The sequence below is a fragment of the Poecilia latipinna genome, unplaced genomic scaffold, assembly GCF_001443285.1.
Source record: "Poecilia latipinna isolate Pla-1442-1.1 unplaced genomic scaffold, P_latipinna-1.0 Scaffold772, whole genome shotgun sequence".
Lineage (NCBI taxonomy): Eukaryota > Metazoa > Chordata > Actinopteri > Cyprinodontiformes > Poeciliidae > Poecilia > Poecilia latipinna.
Window position 1 is genome coordinate 173,530 of NW_015113388.1, and position 16,158 is coordinate 189,687.

At 38.1% G+C, this 16,158-nt stretch overlaps 2 protein-coding genes across 2 annotated transcripts in view; one reads left to right on the top strand and one right to left on the bottom strand.

The window, feature by feature from the left end:
* Positions 1–634: 634 nt before the first annotated feature.
* Positions 635–8,242, bottom strand: LOC106955877 (pro-opiomelanocortin-like). Its single transcript, XM_015046310.1, has 3 exons — positions 7,941–8,242; positions 4,596–4,734; positions 635–2,800 (listed from the first exon to the last, which is right to left on the bottom strand). The coding sequence occupies exons 2-3, from the start codon at positions 4,713–4,715 to the stop codon at positions 2,210–2,212; spliced, it is 711 nt and encodes a 236-aa protein (XP_014901796.1). The 5' UTR covers positions 4,716–4,734; positions 7,941–8,242; the 3' UTR covers positions 635–2,209.
* A 7,523-nt stretch (positions 8,243–15,765) lies between these two features.
* LOC106955879 (protein tyrosine phosphatase non-receptor type 14) overlaps positions 15,766–16,158 on the top strand; it is a 49,632-nt gene continuing 49,239 nt past the window's right edge. Inside the window, exon 1 of the mRNA XM_015046311.1 lies at positions 15,766–16,122. The gene's annotated coding sequence lies outside the window, so the exon portion shown is untranslated. The remainder of the gene's footprint in view (positions 16,123–16,158) is intronic.

The window sequence follows — 16,158 nt, forward strand, 5'->3', positions numbered from 1 at the left end:
GAGAGAGAACTATATAAGTCTATAAGCCAATGTACAGAGCAGGGATGTTTTCTGTGTGTATGTTTCTGTTTTTAACTGTCGCTGCACTGGTTGTCTCCAAGAAGTTAAGGGAAAAAATAAATAAAAAATCTAAAGCAACCAGCAACACATAAAATCCAAATGAGCAGTCCACTTCCGAAACAGAAACTGGTTCCAGCAGCTTCACCTTGACCCGCCACTGCATCCTCGGTTCTGCAGGATTGGCTTCCCAGCAGTGCATCTGTCTCGTCGAGATTTTAACAAGCCATTTATTGCGCAGGAGCACATGTAAACACACACAGGTACAAAAAAAACAAAACAAAACAAAACAAAAAAAAAACAAGGTATAATGGCAATAATTTGGCACAAGCCTGGCAAACGCGGTCCAACTGTTGGTAGCAGATTCCTTTGTGCGTCGTTGAAGCGTGCCTCTTGTCGTCGTGGTGCTGTGATGGCTCGGTGTGTGATGTTTTAAAGGAATGCACTCTCTCTCTTGCGCTTCTTTGACTGAGTTGCATCTGTGTCATGTAATGTAGATGCGGAGATTTTTTTTTTTGTTTGTTTTCTTTAAATATGTAGAGTCAATTGTGTCCATCAGTTTACCAAATTGTTGCCCTTTTTTTCTGTTTTTTCTTTTTTTTTTTATAGTGTGAGTGGGAGTGTTTGTTCATGTGTCTGTGTAAACACAGATGTGTCTTTATCGTTGTTACCGGAGACCAAACCCTTCAGACACAGTTTACAGTCTTGTCCAGTGACTGACTCCTCCTGGTTCATGAAGAACGACCCGTTGATGCCGCAGCAGCACACGGTGGCGCGTCGTAATGCCGTCTTTTCAGAATCAGATCTGTAAATCTGTCTGCTTGTCGTCATTGCATTGTGTAATGTGATACTAGCTTACGGCAATCCTGACTTAGTTTTTCTTCATGACATGTCTGGTCAATAGATCCATTTCCAATGTAGTGCTGTAGTATAAATTGAGTCATTCTGTGGACTTTGCACTTTAAAAACTGGATTACCTGGTGACAAAGGCAGCTTTTACATGGAGAAAATGCCTTACATGTGTCATACCGGACTTTGCATGCTAGTCGAATCGTAGCCGTGTTATACAATAAATGTATCTCAAACCATGAATGGCCTGACTTGTCTCTGATTTGAGTTCGTAGGAGTGACAGTGAAGCCACATTACAACCACAAACTTCACAATTACATGCTGCTTTGCATCAGTTTATCACATAAAATAATGAAAAGTTTGTGGTCGTGACATGAAAGAATAGGGGAAAATGATCAAAGCAGTTTGGATGCTTTTGCAAGAAGGCAAATTTAATGGCGAATTTTTCATTGGGTTGCTCTCATCTGTTTTAGCTTTACTGCTCTGTCTCATTATTACTTGTATTACATGTTTCCACCCAAGCAGCAGGTCATCTGATCCTCTAATTCAGTGCAGAAAGCTTTCATTTCTGACTGCAGCCTTTTTACCACAGCTGATGATCTGTGTTGAATTAAGTTAGCCCTGAAATCCCTAATTTTCAGTCTTACTTTTGCTTCATCGGGGTGAGTTTCCTGTTTTTTTTTTATTATGCAGCTGGAGGGACATGTAGGCAAAACTAGACTGATCATGTTGAAAGCTTTTCAGATATGAAATACCAACATAAAGAGTATTTGTTGTCTTTTTTTTTGTTTTGACTTTCAGGACAAAATGTGCTGTTAGCAGAAGTCGTTACTCATCATAAAAATGTGTTACCTTTGAGATGAAATCAGTCTGAATTGTCAATTGCAAAAACTGAATATTTATTTTCAGAATAAATTACAAAAAGAAACCAGTCTGCCACTAAATTACTTCAACACGTACGTACCATCCACGAAGAAATATTTGTACAGATAACATGTAAATCATTAGCTGAGTTTCCAGTAAGAGTTATTACTTTGAAGCTCTCAAGTCATTTCCAAGAAATTAAACCAGGTTGTGTTTTTTTTATTTTATTTTTTTTTTGTCTTCATATAGGCCTTTAATGAAATATCAGGCCCCAAAAATGACATTCTAAAGATAGCAACTAATTTCTGGAATTTACATTAAGACAAATGGAAACTAGCCAAGAGTCATTTTAAATTAACCTCTCTGCTCTTATTTTAGTACCTTTTCCCTTTTTTGTCTTCCTTTTTTTTTTTTTTTTTTTTTTTTTTTTTTTTTTTTTTAGCCCATTATCATTTTCACATCCTTCACTAAAATGTTCTTGAATAACTTGGACAGCTTTTCCCGAGGTTTCTCCTCCCACAGCTTCCCGAAGCGATTGTTTTGTTTGGATGCAGGCGGGCTGCCCCATCTGAAGTGACTCATCCTGTAGGTCTCGGCTTTTCTCTCCGGCGTGGCCCGAGACCTGAACCCGGCTCTGGGCCCGAGCAGATCCTTATTCCGATGCCTCCCTTTAACGACGCCTCCCTTTGATTCAGCTTTGTTCCAGCTCAAGTGCCTGCGCGCCCGCAGGGCGAAGGCCTCCTCATCCAGAGCGGAGGGGAACACTTTAACAGGCCTGCGCTTTCGGCCGAAGGGCTTCCCCCAACGGAAATGCTCCATTGCGTAAGAGCGGCGCTGGTCATCGTGGGCTTTCAGATCTCCCTCTGGTACTTTGCCTCCAGAAGCCAGAGTGGAGAGAATGATGCTGAACAGCAGGTCACCCCTATGGCTCCTCTCAGGATCACCAAAGTCGTCACTCTCCTGCTGACCTGCGACCCCGGGTGGTTTGATTTCAGGCTCGGTTGCGGGGGTGCAGAGGTGAAGGCAGTCCTTTGGGTGTGGGGGGGGAAACCACACAGACAGCAGCAACATATAAAAATACTATTATCTGTTCTGTTTTAAGCGCAAACACTTGAACAGTTCAACAAAGCCACGAAACGTTTTTAGAGTGTCGGCTAAAAATTTTGCAAAAGAAGATTGAGCTTCATCGAATCATACATCCTTAAAATGCAATAACCTCATTGCGCTCTTTTAAACCTATACAAGTTCTGGCTATTCTAAAACACATATCTTTTTTTTTTTTTGTCTTTTAGAGTTACCCTCATATGGACCTGGAGGTACGCTTCGACTCGCTGTTATGTTGAAAAATTAAATTCATTTTTTAACTTTTTAAAGTGCTTTGTTTGGAGAGAAAGCAAACCTCTCAGCCCTTCTCCTTTCTCCAAATATGTGGAAACTACACGAGATACTTGTCACATGTAGAAAACAACACGTCCTTGTTGGAAAGTGCTGCAGCTCCTACAGTGCCGCTGTCAGCAATGGGCACATGATTATGTTGTAAATGCAGTGAGCAAATTTGGGAAAGAGAAGAAAACAATAAAAATTATTAAACTTTTTCGTGGCTGTAAGTGCCTTGAGTGGACCAATCTCCTTGACATGAAGAGCCTTTTATTTCAAAGTCAGGCAAGAGGATGGGATTAAAATTGGACGACGGTTTCCAATATTTATTTATTTATTTTACTTTTGAACAATGCAATGGGGCACTTCTGATCCTTTGCGACCTCTCTGACACCTGTGACTGGCTTAAAGTTGCAAATGTGAGAAAGTGAGGGAAATGCTTCTAGGACAGATGAGCTCTACTTCTGGTTAAGTGTAATCAGTGGAGCTAATGGCAGATGTGAAATGAAGGAGGCCATGAATCAGAAGGAGCTTCAGAAAAGTACGCACGCTTTTCCGACCAACTTTTATATCTTAGGTTTTTTCCTCTTTTTTTTTTTTTTTACATGACAGATTATTTTGTCTGTTCATTTGAGATAAACGTCCCACCATTTGTGCAAAAAGCCTGTGAATTATTTATCATGGCCTCATATTTTTATTTGACAAAAAAACCCCTGCCATCTTTACTGGAGTGTGCACACTTTTAAGTGCTGCTCTGTGTGTTTTGCCACCAGTTTATAAGTGGCTGATTTATGACCAGTGGGAAACTGTTTCCTTCTTCTTGAACGAAACCATGAAACGTTTTTATTTAGAGGGTCAGCTAAAAATTTAGCAAAAAGATTTCTAAATGATCCCCATATCTTCTTTTTTGACTAATAAGAAAAATTCAAGCACTAGAACAATAGATGAACATTATTTTAATGATTCATCTCTTGGACTTTTTTTAAATAGCAAAATTAACATTGAATCAAAGATAAATTATTAAATCTTGTAGCATTTCCCTTGTTGAGAAATAACTTCCATAGCTGCTTAGATTTAAATCTACTTTCTTTACCAAAGTTAGACAAATTTTATTCACTATGTATATATATATATATATATAAAACAAGAAACAATTGGATAATCAACTCTGTCATTTTTTTTATTAAATAATCTTCTTGTGTAATTTAAGTTTGTAATGGTAGAAAAGGTACCTAAGTTAAGATTATGTCAAGAATATTCAGAAGGACTTCATGTTCTTTTAGAAAATCTTTAAAAAGATGAACCAAAAAAGATGCGGATCCTTATTTTCTATCATTGTTCCAAATGATGACATTATTATGTGTCATTATTTTGTCATTATGGCAGAAAATGAGAGGAAATAAGTGACCAGGCACAGCAAATAGTGCTTAAAAATAATTTGGCTCACCTGTATTATGTCCTTGTCGCTCAAGTCGTTGCACCGGGAGCTCTCCAAGCACACCGAGCCAGACCCAGGGCTGCACATAAATCCCATCAGAACCATAAACAACCAGCACTGACCCACCATCTTCCTCTCCAACTCAGAGCTGGAAAATAAATAAAAAAAGAAGCACAAGGTTTTTAAGAGCACTGGAAATGTTTCTGACCCAGCAGAGGTAAATCTTCACTTGATCACAGGGGAGAAGAATTTTGCCGGTCATTAGAAGAAACAGAGTCTTGATCTTTATTCTTGTGTAACACATTCCTGCCTTATATAACTCAATTTGCCTCAATGCTGTCTTTGAGATGAGATGATCTGTATAGCTGTGTGTCATGGTTGAATAATAGCTGAGCTCAAATACCAGCGGTGATTGTTCCTGCTGGAGCACGCATTGTAGCAGATGGTTGTGTTCATCACATGCGTCTTATCTAAAACTGGTTAGTGAAAGCAGAAACGTAACGGATTTGAAAAGATCTACCAAAGGGGAAATGCAGTCACTTTTAAATGTTTCACATTGTCAAATAATTTATTATGAGAGAACCTGAGTAAATGCAACATGCAGTTTTCAAATGTTAATGCAAGGGAAGATGTAATGTATCAAGTGAAAAATGTATATATATATTTATTTTTTTAACTGTGATTAACTATTATTTATGGTTTGATTTCACAATCTACTTGACTGACAAACTTGTAGGATAAAAAACAAACATGACCTGAACAGAGCCTGTCTGACAAAATGGAATATCTGAAAAAGCAGCGCATCGTTTTCTGATCGACAGATATTCAAAGGCCTGACAAAAATGACGCAGAGGTGCATCAGTGACCCATCTGGGAAATCAAAACACAACCCAGAAGAACTACTGATGGACCCAGAGACTTCTGGGAAAATGTTCCGTTTACTGATGAGATAAAAGCATTATTGGTAGAACTTTGCAATGTTCTCTCTATCTGAAAACGTGGAAGGAGGATGTGCAGCCATCAGTTTGTGATATATGATCCAAAGCAAACCGGCAAGGTCTACCTCTGAACAGCACATGCTTAAGAAAACAAAAATAATATTTTTAGACTGGTCTAATCAAAGTCCAGGCTTGAATGCTGTGGCATGACGTTAAACAGGCGGCTCATGCTTTAAAACCCTCCAATGTGGCAGATCTAAGACAAGAGACAAAATTCCTCCACATTGACGTCAATTAAAAGTTATCAAAGATGGCTGATGAAATTTGTTGCTGACAAGGCGGCCACTCACTTTTTCTACACATGGTTGATGTGAATAGTCTTTTTCACTTTTAAACAATTACTTAATCATTTTAAAATCTAAATTATGGCTTTACTCTGGTTTTCTAACCAGGGTTGAAGCTGATGACCAAGACACACTAAACCATATCTATGAGGTTCTTTTGAGAGGACATCACAATAGGGCCTCAGAGTTATGTACATAGAATTGATTGAAATTATTAGAAAGAGTGACCTAAGACCAAAGACAAACTTTTGAAGACTTTTGAAAAGCTTATGGAGCTGTAGATTTTCTTCCTGTCTATTTGTGACGTTTTCTTACTCGATTGTTTTTCTGATGTTGCAGAAGAGAAGCGAAAGGACACGAAACATCTGAGCTCTCTTTTCTGATTGCTTATTTCAAAGCTTTCAAATGAAACTGATTCATTTTAAGCACAAACAAAGCCCGTCTTTGTCTCGGCCACTCCAAGGTTGAGCACTGACGTCTGGCCTGTCACTGTCACTTTAAAAGTAAGTCAGCTATACTTATAAAAATCCGGTAACACTTTATTTGACGGGGTGTGCGTAAGGCTGACATGACACTGTCATAAACATGATATAACACCGGTCATGAACATAAAGAAGTCTTTATGAATGTCTATGACTGTTGTCATGAAGTGTCATTTGGTAAATAATGACACTTTTAATGCAAAGTTGCTTTAAAAGTTGCATTGAAAGTCCATTAAAAGAGCCAACTTTGCATTCAATTGTCATTATTTACAAACTCGTGCAACGTTGGCTCCGTCAGCAGGACTGCTTGCCTTAGTAACAGTAATGATGACCGACCAAGCCAGCAGCAGTTACAGCTTTTCTTTGTCAAGCTGCGTTGTTCCATTTAAAAATTCAGGTACATTTTAGACCCTTACTTCTTTAGCAAAGTTAGGAATCCCCTCAAAAAAAGCTACTGGATCGAAATACTTTACTGCTTTTGCTATTATTTTACACATTGTCTATGAGACTGTAGAAAAGAAAATCCTAATGCAGCTGTAAAAAAAAAAAAAAATAGCAAATTAAATAAATCTTTTGTGTTTTTATTAGGTTTCGTGGTAAAAACAAAAACTGTACGGTAGAAATAAATTCACAAAACTTGTGGTTCAATAAATATGTCAATATTATTGTTGACTATTTCTGAGCCCCTGTACCAACCTTTAAACCGGTGCATTCTGGACAGACAATGCACAATTATTTTACAATGTTGAGGAAATTTTTTATAGCCTTCTTTTCTTTTGTTTCTGAAAATGTTCTTGCTTTTCTCCGTAATCTCCTTTTAAAGACAAATTTGAAGCAATGAAACAATCATGAAGAAGCTGTTGTTGTTTACAGCTGCCTAAAACCACGCAATAAAGAGATAGTGATGATGACTACATTGCTGTGATCTAAACAAAATGTGTTAGTGCTAATACAAACATTTGCCGCTTAAGAAAGATGACATGTAGAAGAAATTGATTTTCAAGAACTTTTCAATGTCTAAAATCCTTCGCAGGTAAATTTTTCTTTCCTCACTTTATTCTTTGGATATTTTCTTTACAGATTTTAGTTCAAAAATGACAATTTTCAAACAATTGTTCTCATGATCAAGTTTTTAAACATTTAAAGTTCAATCAGAACTTTTTTTTTTTTTTTGTACTTTTGTTTTCTCCAGTTTCCTGGGTGATTAAAACAGGTACCAAGTGTGTGAGATAATAATCTTGTCGTTGTTGAGAAACTGACTCCTGGTGCTTTTTCGCCTCCCTGCTCTGTTATTGTGACTCCTTGGTGGGCTTTTGTTTTTGTAGCTCTGGCGGAGACTCATATCTTCCTACAGCGTGACTCACTCAGCTGAGATCTGCACTTATATGCACTTTGATAAGAGGAGCCCACAAAGCCGCAATAAAATTAAAACGATTTAAAACATTAGAAAACAATCAAAATCAGACCTTAAACTTTTTCATACATCTGCCCAAATGCACTTCAAATTACTACCCTTGCTTGTCATTACATTTAACCCATTCATACATCAGTGCCATTAAAATAACATTTAATTTAATTTATTTTTTTTACCTTTTTCAAAATTCTTGTCCTCCCTTCTTGCTTCCCCTCCTCTGTCTTTGCTCCTCAGCTCTCGCAGACTTCCAGTCGCAGTCAGTCACTCTCCTGCTCCAGCTTTCTCCGTTCCCAGTAATAAAGTGCTCAGTAGGAGAAAGACTCGCTGTTGCCTCTTTTGACGAAGAAAGCTCCTTTTTTTGTAGCTGCAAGAATTAAAGAGTGTTGAGTCTCAAGGCCTCTGGGTGTGACTGAGGTGCGGCATCAATTTCTCTGCTCCAAACCGGGAGGAGTGTGTGCGCTTTTGTTCACGGCCACCCACACGGCTCCTGATCAATACTGCGAGCTCTCTTCATCCCAGAATAATAAAAAAAATAGAAGAAATCAAGCATGACTGAACAACTTATCTAACCTCACTGTGCTCTTTATATTTTTTTTTTATTTTAATATCTTAATGCACTTCTAGAAAGCCTCAAATATCCTGAATAAATGTTTTATTGGGATGTTTTTGTTCTTACCGGTAATTTCTTTTATTGAAGTTCCTCTTTAACACATGACTGTTCAAACAGGAGCTCTATAGCAGTGAACACTGAAAGGTCTGGGTCAGAATCCCTAGAAGGCTTAACCTAATTGCTCATGTGTGAACACAATAAAGGGTGCTTGTTAAGTCAACCTGACCAATTCAATCGTTTTCATTCTTTTTTTTTTCTCCTTATTTTTGGAAGTTGTGCGTGTGTCCCTGAGTGGAAACTTCATTATAAGGCTCTGAGTCACTGGGCAGACGTCATGGGAGACAAAGACACACAGATAGAAGCACACCAACACAGGACTTCACAAAAGGGAGGGGAGGAGAAGTGAGGGAGAAAAATTCAACCTATTCACTTTTTTGTTTTTCTTCAGTGTGAAGTTTTATATACCGTCACCTGCACAAGTGTTCAGATTTTGCCCAAGGACAAACCACATGAAACGGGAGCGGACTGGTCTTGATATAGGAGGAAGATGTGTGCGTGTTATGAAAAGAGGTTTGAAAGTGTGTCAAATTCAGATAGAATAGCTGAATAGAATTTCTATCAGTCTAAACCCATTCTGCCGTGTCCTTAAAACATCTTCATTCATCTTCTTCGTCTTTTAATTACTCGTTCAACATGACCTCTGACCAAAGATATCTAAACTTTGCAATCCTGAGTCTTACATCTTCTTCCGCTCGAGGCTTGAACTGCAGCTAGTTTGAGAGCTTTGTATTGTTTCTGCAGTCATAACACCATAATAGGTCGATTCCTGTTGCTGTTGTTACAGAGTAAAACCCTGAAATAACCACGACCTCCAACTTAAACGTATCTTTCCACATCAAAGCAACATTTGTAGCTCAGATTATAGAACGGTTCTGAGCCAGTACGAAGAGTTTCACCCCGTCCTCTCCAGGGTCGATTTCAAAAGGCCAGCTGGGATCAGGGTCACTGATCATTTTTGGCGTGGCATGCCAAACAATTAAAAATAAAAGAAAACGAATAAAAAACAGATTAAACTGAGGAGTCGTCCCTCCTCCTCCTCCCCCCCAAAAATCAATAGATTTACCTTATTTTTTTCAGGTTGCTGTGTGTGAAGAGAGAACACTTGTTGCTTGAATCACATTTGTAAATTCTTTGAACACATGGTTAGTTTACTGTCAAATTTAACAATGATGAACATTTATATGAATTTAATCAAACTATTAAACCTAAAGAAGAGGCCATTTAAATTTTCTTTGTCAAATGTGTGGGCGGGGGCGGGGGGAGGAATACATTTCTGCTGAGGAATAGGTAACGTTTTTGCTGTTGTTGATGTAAAGTTGCAGACTTATGTAATCAGGAAAATATTATACCTTGTATGGAAGAGTGAGAGGAGGAAACCCTCTTGCTCTGCAAAAAAAAAAAACCCAAAAAAACATGACAAACAGTAAGACATTTTCAATAGTATTGTGTCTGAGCTTTTTCTCAGCTAGAAAAGCTGTTTTTGTTGATGTTTATCCCTTTCCAGAGACAAATGCAAAGTAAGACTGGACATCAATATATCAAAATTTCATTAAAAAAAGAACTAAATATTGAATAGTTGTTCAATATTTATGTAGTTATAAATAATAATAATGATAATAATGATAATAATAATGATAATAATAATAATAATAATAATAATAATAATAATAATAATAATAATAAAAGACAACGTTTTCATGATTTCAAATGTGATCAGAATGAATCTCAGGCTGTGATCCTGCTGTATTTATCAGACTCAGTTCCAGTGAGGTCGCTTTTTCAGCCGTAGAAATCAAAGCTTGCTGTAGCATATTGATCTGCTGCCGTGTTCCCTGATTGGGCTTAAGATACAACAAAGTGCTTAATCCTCACACTGTTCACTGACTCGCTCAGATTCGGGGCTTTCGAACCCGCAAATGGGGACTTGAGCGATGGCAAAACCTGAACGCCTTATTTCACAAACAGATTCTGAAGATAGATGTCTAGAATTGTTTTGTTATCTGCTTTTTTTTTTTTTTTTTTAAAAACAGACCACCAGGTCAAGGGATAAGAAAGCTCTTTAATGTGGAGTTGCGGGTAAAATGATTAACTCCCACTGCAAATGTGGTTGTGTGCGCAACAAATTATCGACAAATTGAGTTATAGCAATTTAAATAGCACGACACAGCTAACATTCCAAGTTGTTTCTGCTAATTCAACACAAAAGGTTACTTTTAAATAACCCCACTCAGCAGAGCAAACTTTTCCTGTTACGACATGCAACAAACTCTGAACTGACGGTTCAGACACAACTACTGAGGAACGGGGAAAGGTCTCCACTTCATCAGTAGTCATAGGCTTGAGTTTTTGGGTGCTGCCGGTGACTTTTTCTAAATCTCAGAGTTTTTCTTTTTGTCTTTTTTTTAACAATTCAAATCAGGCAACATTGATGGCTACTCCGGCATCTTCTGATGCCAAGCTTTGGTGGACTGTGAGGTATATTTGGGACCACTGTCCTGATTAAATCCAGTTTGTCGTCCAGATCCTGCAGGTTTTCAGTGTCTGCTTCATCCTTGTACCTCCAGACATGCCCCTTTTTCATAGGCCTGAAATGTTTTCCTTCTCCTCGTTTATAGATTACATTGGAGCTGACTTCTCTTGTTTTGCTTGCGGCGTTCAGGCATGGAGCCCTCCGGTATTTTTATTTTATGCCTCTCTGTGGAAAGTGAAACCTCAGTGGCTGCTGCCACCGAGTCTGCTCTTTTGCAGTCAGTCAGAGGTTTTTGACCACCAGCCTCCTCGAAAATCTGTTGGCGGCCTCTGACAACTTCCTCTTTCTGAACTTCTTTAGTCTCGATTTCTTTGATTTTAAACTTGTGAAGCTACTCTCGGGGGGAAAAATGACATTTTTGGTCGAATTATGTGTGTCTGAGACCAAACCTGATTTCAGAGAGCATTGTATTTGAATACAACCCTTTTAATGTTAGTTTAATTCAACTTCAAAAACAGTTCTTATGTGGGTTGCTCATTGCTAATACTTGAACAAATTTGAACTTTTCCAATGAATCCCCCTCTCAGTGGGCGTTGAAACACTTTAAGTGCAGCTACGTTCTGTAGCTTGTTCATGTAAGTCTCTGTCATCAAAGTCAAGATCTTGAAAATTGTCTTTGGAGTGAATGTGAACGCAGTGCAACTGCAATAACCATTGTGTGACTGGAAACTCAGCAGACTTAGTCAGAGACCTTGGAGAAGCACTCTGAAGAAGACATTCATAGTCGGCTTTGTTAAGTGAATTACAATAATCAATACAATACCAAATAGATGTTGTCTAAAATCGGAGTGCATTCATTTCCTTAAACTGAGAAAGTTCCCATCAGCACTTGTACTACATCTGTATAAACAACTAGGCACTTAAACAAGAAATATGAGCGAAAATCAACAGCAACAGATGGATAAAATATGAGGCAAAATCTGCCCTTCAGATAGCGTTGTACTTCTGATTTGCAGGAAAGTGAGTCCTACAGTAGAAACGAGGCATTTTGTAAGAACAAGACGTACAATGACGCTTTCATTGTACGTTTACAACAAGTTTCTGACTGATACGACAATATTAAGTGGACTGGAAACAACGGAGGAGGCTTAGAGATTAGTGTAGATATCTACTGCTTGATTGTAGTGATAAACCTCAGATGTGCAAAGAATTCCAGCTTACTGCTGTCTGCCAGGCCCGTGTGCACACCCCCACGCGCACAGCAGGGGAGGAAGAGGAGCGAAGCACATGGGGAGGAGGCAGGGGTGCTAGAAGGCTGCAAACTGTCTTAGTTAGCATTGGCAGTCGCTCCGACGATTACAGCATCAGACATTCAGATATAAATCTTCTTTGGTGAGACATCAACAAACCCTTATCGGTAAATACGACTCTACTAAAGACGGATGAAAAATGTGCAGACATGAGCGAATTGCAGATAGGATAACAAGGAAACAGTTTAGATGAATTTAACTTCAAATTTAGTCTGAATATGAAAGTCAAGTGTTCACAATTTCCCCCTTCTCAAAGCTGAGACGAATCCTTCTGTTGCCTTAATCATAAAAAAGAAGAATAACTTTTCTGCATGAGGAGAAGAGCGTGACTCCTCAAATATTTGTCCAAACTTGCCTCAGGCTCTGATGGTAAAAATAAAATTAAACCAATGATCAGTTTTACTCTTTGTTTATTCACAATTTTGTGGCCTGAAAATGGACAGGGTGACGTGACCTTCGGTGTTTGCTTGTAATTCACAGCTTCTGCTTGTAAATTTGAGTCACGGTTCTATATAAATGCAGAAGATATTTTTGATATTTTTGAAATAGAAAGAGTTATGCAAATGTGTCACAAATGTGAAATCCCCCCCCCCCAAAAAAAAAAAAAAACATATATATATATATATATTTGTAAACCATTATAAATCTTGATATAATTGGTCTGACTTCAGATGAAGCAGCCTATTATTAAAGTAAGCAAACTGGAGAGCTTACAGGAAATTACTGGATAGAGATCAGGTAACAATGTTGTAGCTAAATTGTGAATTCATGGTCTGATCAGTGTCTCAAACCCTCAGGCCAGTTAACTCAGATTATGGATTGTTGCTGCTTGCTAATTCTAATGCTTGTCTGCGAGACACGGTTATGCGTCTCCCTGACAACTAATTACATTTCCTTCAGGAAACAAGTGAAGTTTATTGCCCGATATGTGTGAAGTGTTTCTCTGACGTGGAAACTTATCAGTCTATAGAAGGGGGGGGCAAGTGCTTAAGGTTCTGATATAATACATTTACGTAAGGCCCACACCGTGGCAGATAAACCCGAAAAAGAGGAATTAGGGCTTAGAAAAGGGAGTTCTGGCTGAACATATCTCTCCAGATGGTTTCATTTAGATTCTAACCTTAAAAGCAAACCTCTTTTTCACCACTGATGTCTTCCACCTGCAAGCTCACACACAAACAAACTAGGCTGAATTAATACATGAGATCTGTTGCAAAGCTCAAGCAAAGAGGAGAGGGGATGTGTGTTATCTTAAAACATCTTTAATCCCAAAAACTTCATAAGGTCATGATTCTGTGGACTTTATGTTGCACTGTGGTTTTGGTTTTTGTCCTTTGTCAATCATTTGCCATGTTTGTTTCCCTGTAGTATTTGTGCCGCTGCGTTTGGTCACTTCCTTCGATTTTATTCCCCATTGCTTCTGTCATGATTCTTGTTGATGTGCTGCAGGTTCTTTTCATCTTCTGCTCTCATCTCTCATCAAGCTGCTTTTTATTAAGAGATAAAAAGAGAGATGTCAAGTTCAACACCTCATTGAAAAGGCAATTTGTTATCCAACATCTCCTTATAAACCGAGACACTTGTTTAGACAGTTGCGAACGAACCAAGCAATACAAGATGAAATGCTGATAAAAACCCCAATAAAGATACACCTTTGTTGTTATTATTAAAGATAATGCTAGGTTTTAAGCAATGAAGTTGCAGAAAGTGAGAGTGAGGAAAAAGAAATCTAATTACTTTTTCATGAAAAGCTGAGATTTTATTCTTCAATCTGAAACTGCAAACAGATAAAGAAATAATGTTTTGTTATCCTATGTTGGTGTTTTTCCATTTTTCATGCTGTCTTTTAAATTCATACTTTTTATGTTTCATCTATGTTGTGGATTGTAAGGCTTAATCAGACTCAAAGCTGCCTCTGATCAATTGATGGAGATGTCTGGGAATGTCATTAAAGGGAATGTAAAATCCTAAATGTTTCACATTTTCTTTTCAAACCATGTGCAATACTGTTCACGTATGCAAATATATGATACGTTGCCCTATAATTAAGCCATAAAATGTATAAATACGTTCTGAAGACAAATGCAGCAAAGGAACATGATTGTCACTGGGATTTTGCTGCTGCGACTTCCAGGAGAGCCACAAGAGGTTGCAATTTGTTCACAAATCCGACAGCGGTGGTCTTCTTCTGTCTCCTCAGAGAGAAGCTGTTCATTTTACAGGATATTCTGCAAGGGAATCATTATTAAAATAAAAAATAAAAAATGAATGAGGATGCAGAAAAAAAATAAAGATGTGTGAGAGATAGCTCATTTGTCAGCTATCTCTGACAAATGAGCCTCACTTTGCTTCTGAATAGAAATTTCTCACTTTAATTAACACATTTTTCACTCTCTTCTTGATAGCAAATGCCTGTTTTTTTCTCACTTCTGTACCTCAATGAAATATTCTCGTGCTCACAGATTTGTCAATAACCGTGACATACAAAACGAGTAAATTTCCAATTATTTGACAATTCATTGACTACTTCTCAGTTGAATAAACTTAACCCCTTAATTGTCATCATCACTAGTGTCCTCGTGAACCCATTGACTTACATGTAGATTTTTTGAGGGGCTTTTAGAAATATAAATAAATTATATTACAGTGCTCTAGAATGGTAAGGAAACTATAATATAATGCTCTGCTTGTTACTGTAAAAAGTATTCTTTTTTTTTTTTAGTTTAATATAAAGATATTTTAAATAACTTCACCTTTTTGTTGCACATTTGCATAAAAGTAGGCCTACATGCTAAAAATGTAGGCTATATGCAGATAAGTCGCCCCATTGACGGTGTGACTCATTTGCCCGCCTAAAGACAGACAGAAGGGACATGGACATGTGAGGGGTCTCCTTTGTTCCGCGTTTAGTCTCCTCCGTGGCCCCTGGAAAACCATTAAACGAGCAGGACTTCTCCCAGGAGCCCGGCATTCCTCGGATTCCTCGTGTCTGATGTCACGGCAGAGAGGACGGGGCTCCAGTGGCGTCTGGACTCACGGATGCGTTCACGGTCAGCGACGAGGACACGAGACCTGAGCTTCCACTTGGGGGATTTTTCAAACAGCGATACCATTCTATGGTGATTTAAAAGAGGAAAAGGCACAAGAAATTACTTAATCATTTTTAAAGCAATTTTTTGAGTACCTTTTCAAACAGCGACACAGTCTATGGTGATTTAAAAGAGGAAAACGTAAAAGGTACAAGAGATTACTTAATAATATTTTTTTGTTATTTTTAAATGGAGTTTTATTTTTATTTCTAATTTATTTTTGTGAATCTATCTATCTATCTATCTATCTATCTATCTATCTATCTATCTATCTATCTATCTATCTATCTATCTATCTATCTATCTATCTATCTATCTATCCACTTTTATACAGAATAATATTATCAAATACTCTGACACTGATTTTCACGTCGTTATTGTGTAAGTATTATAATTCCGACTTTTTCTTCAGCAGCTGAACGCAACGTGTGCTCTCTCTCCGCCTGTCTGAACGCCTCCATTGGATCAGAGGGGCCAGTACTATAAACATACCGAGAATCCCACCGAGAGACTACGTGAGACCACGTCGTTTTTACGCAAGTGGGAGAAGTTTTGCAGATGATTCCAAACTTTTCCGTCGTTCACAGCAACAATCAGTTTGAAATACTCATCAACAAACGGGTTGCAGCAGCTTCGGGACTCCCTATTGCTTCTCCGACATGCTTTTTTGTTCCTAATGCTGCGCTCATATGAAACGATGAAAAGACTTTCAGGTTTTCAGGACTGAAGTCGATCAGTTGACTCTATGCGGATTATCTGCAGCGAAGAGAAATTTTCTTCCACTGGGAGTAAAAAACAGGATGTAGCGCAGGATAAAAGGTGAGGCTTTTTTTTTTTTTTTTTTTTTTTTTTTTT

Excerpts from the sequence above, each read along its gene's own strand:
- LOC106955877 (XM_015046310.1), bottom strand. The coding sequence starts at position 4,715 with ATGGTGGGTCAGTGCTGGTTGTTTATGGTTCTGATGGGATTTATGTGC. Across the intron at positions 2,801-4,595 it reads GCGACAAGGACATAATACAG|GACTGCCTTCACCTCTGCAC; the intron begins GTGAGCCAAATT and ends CCACACCCAAAG.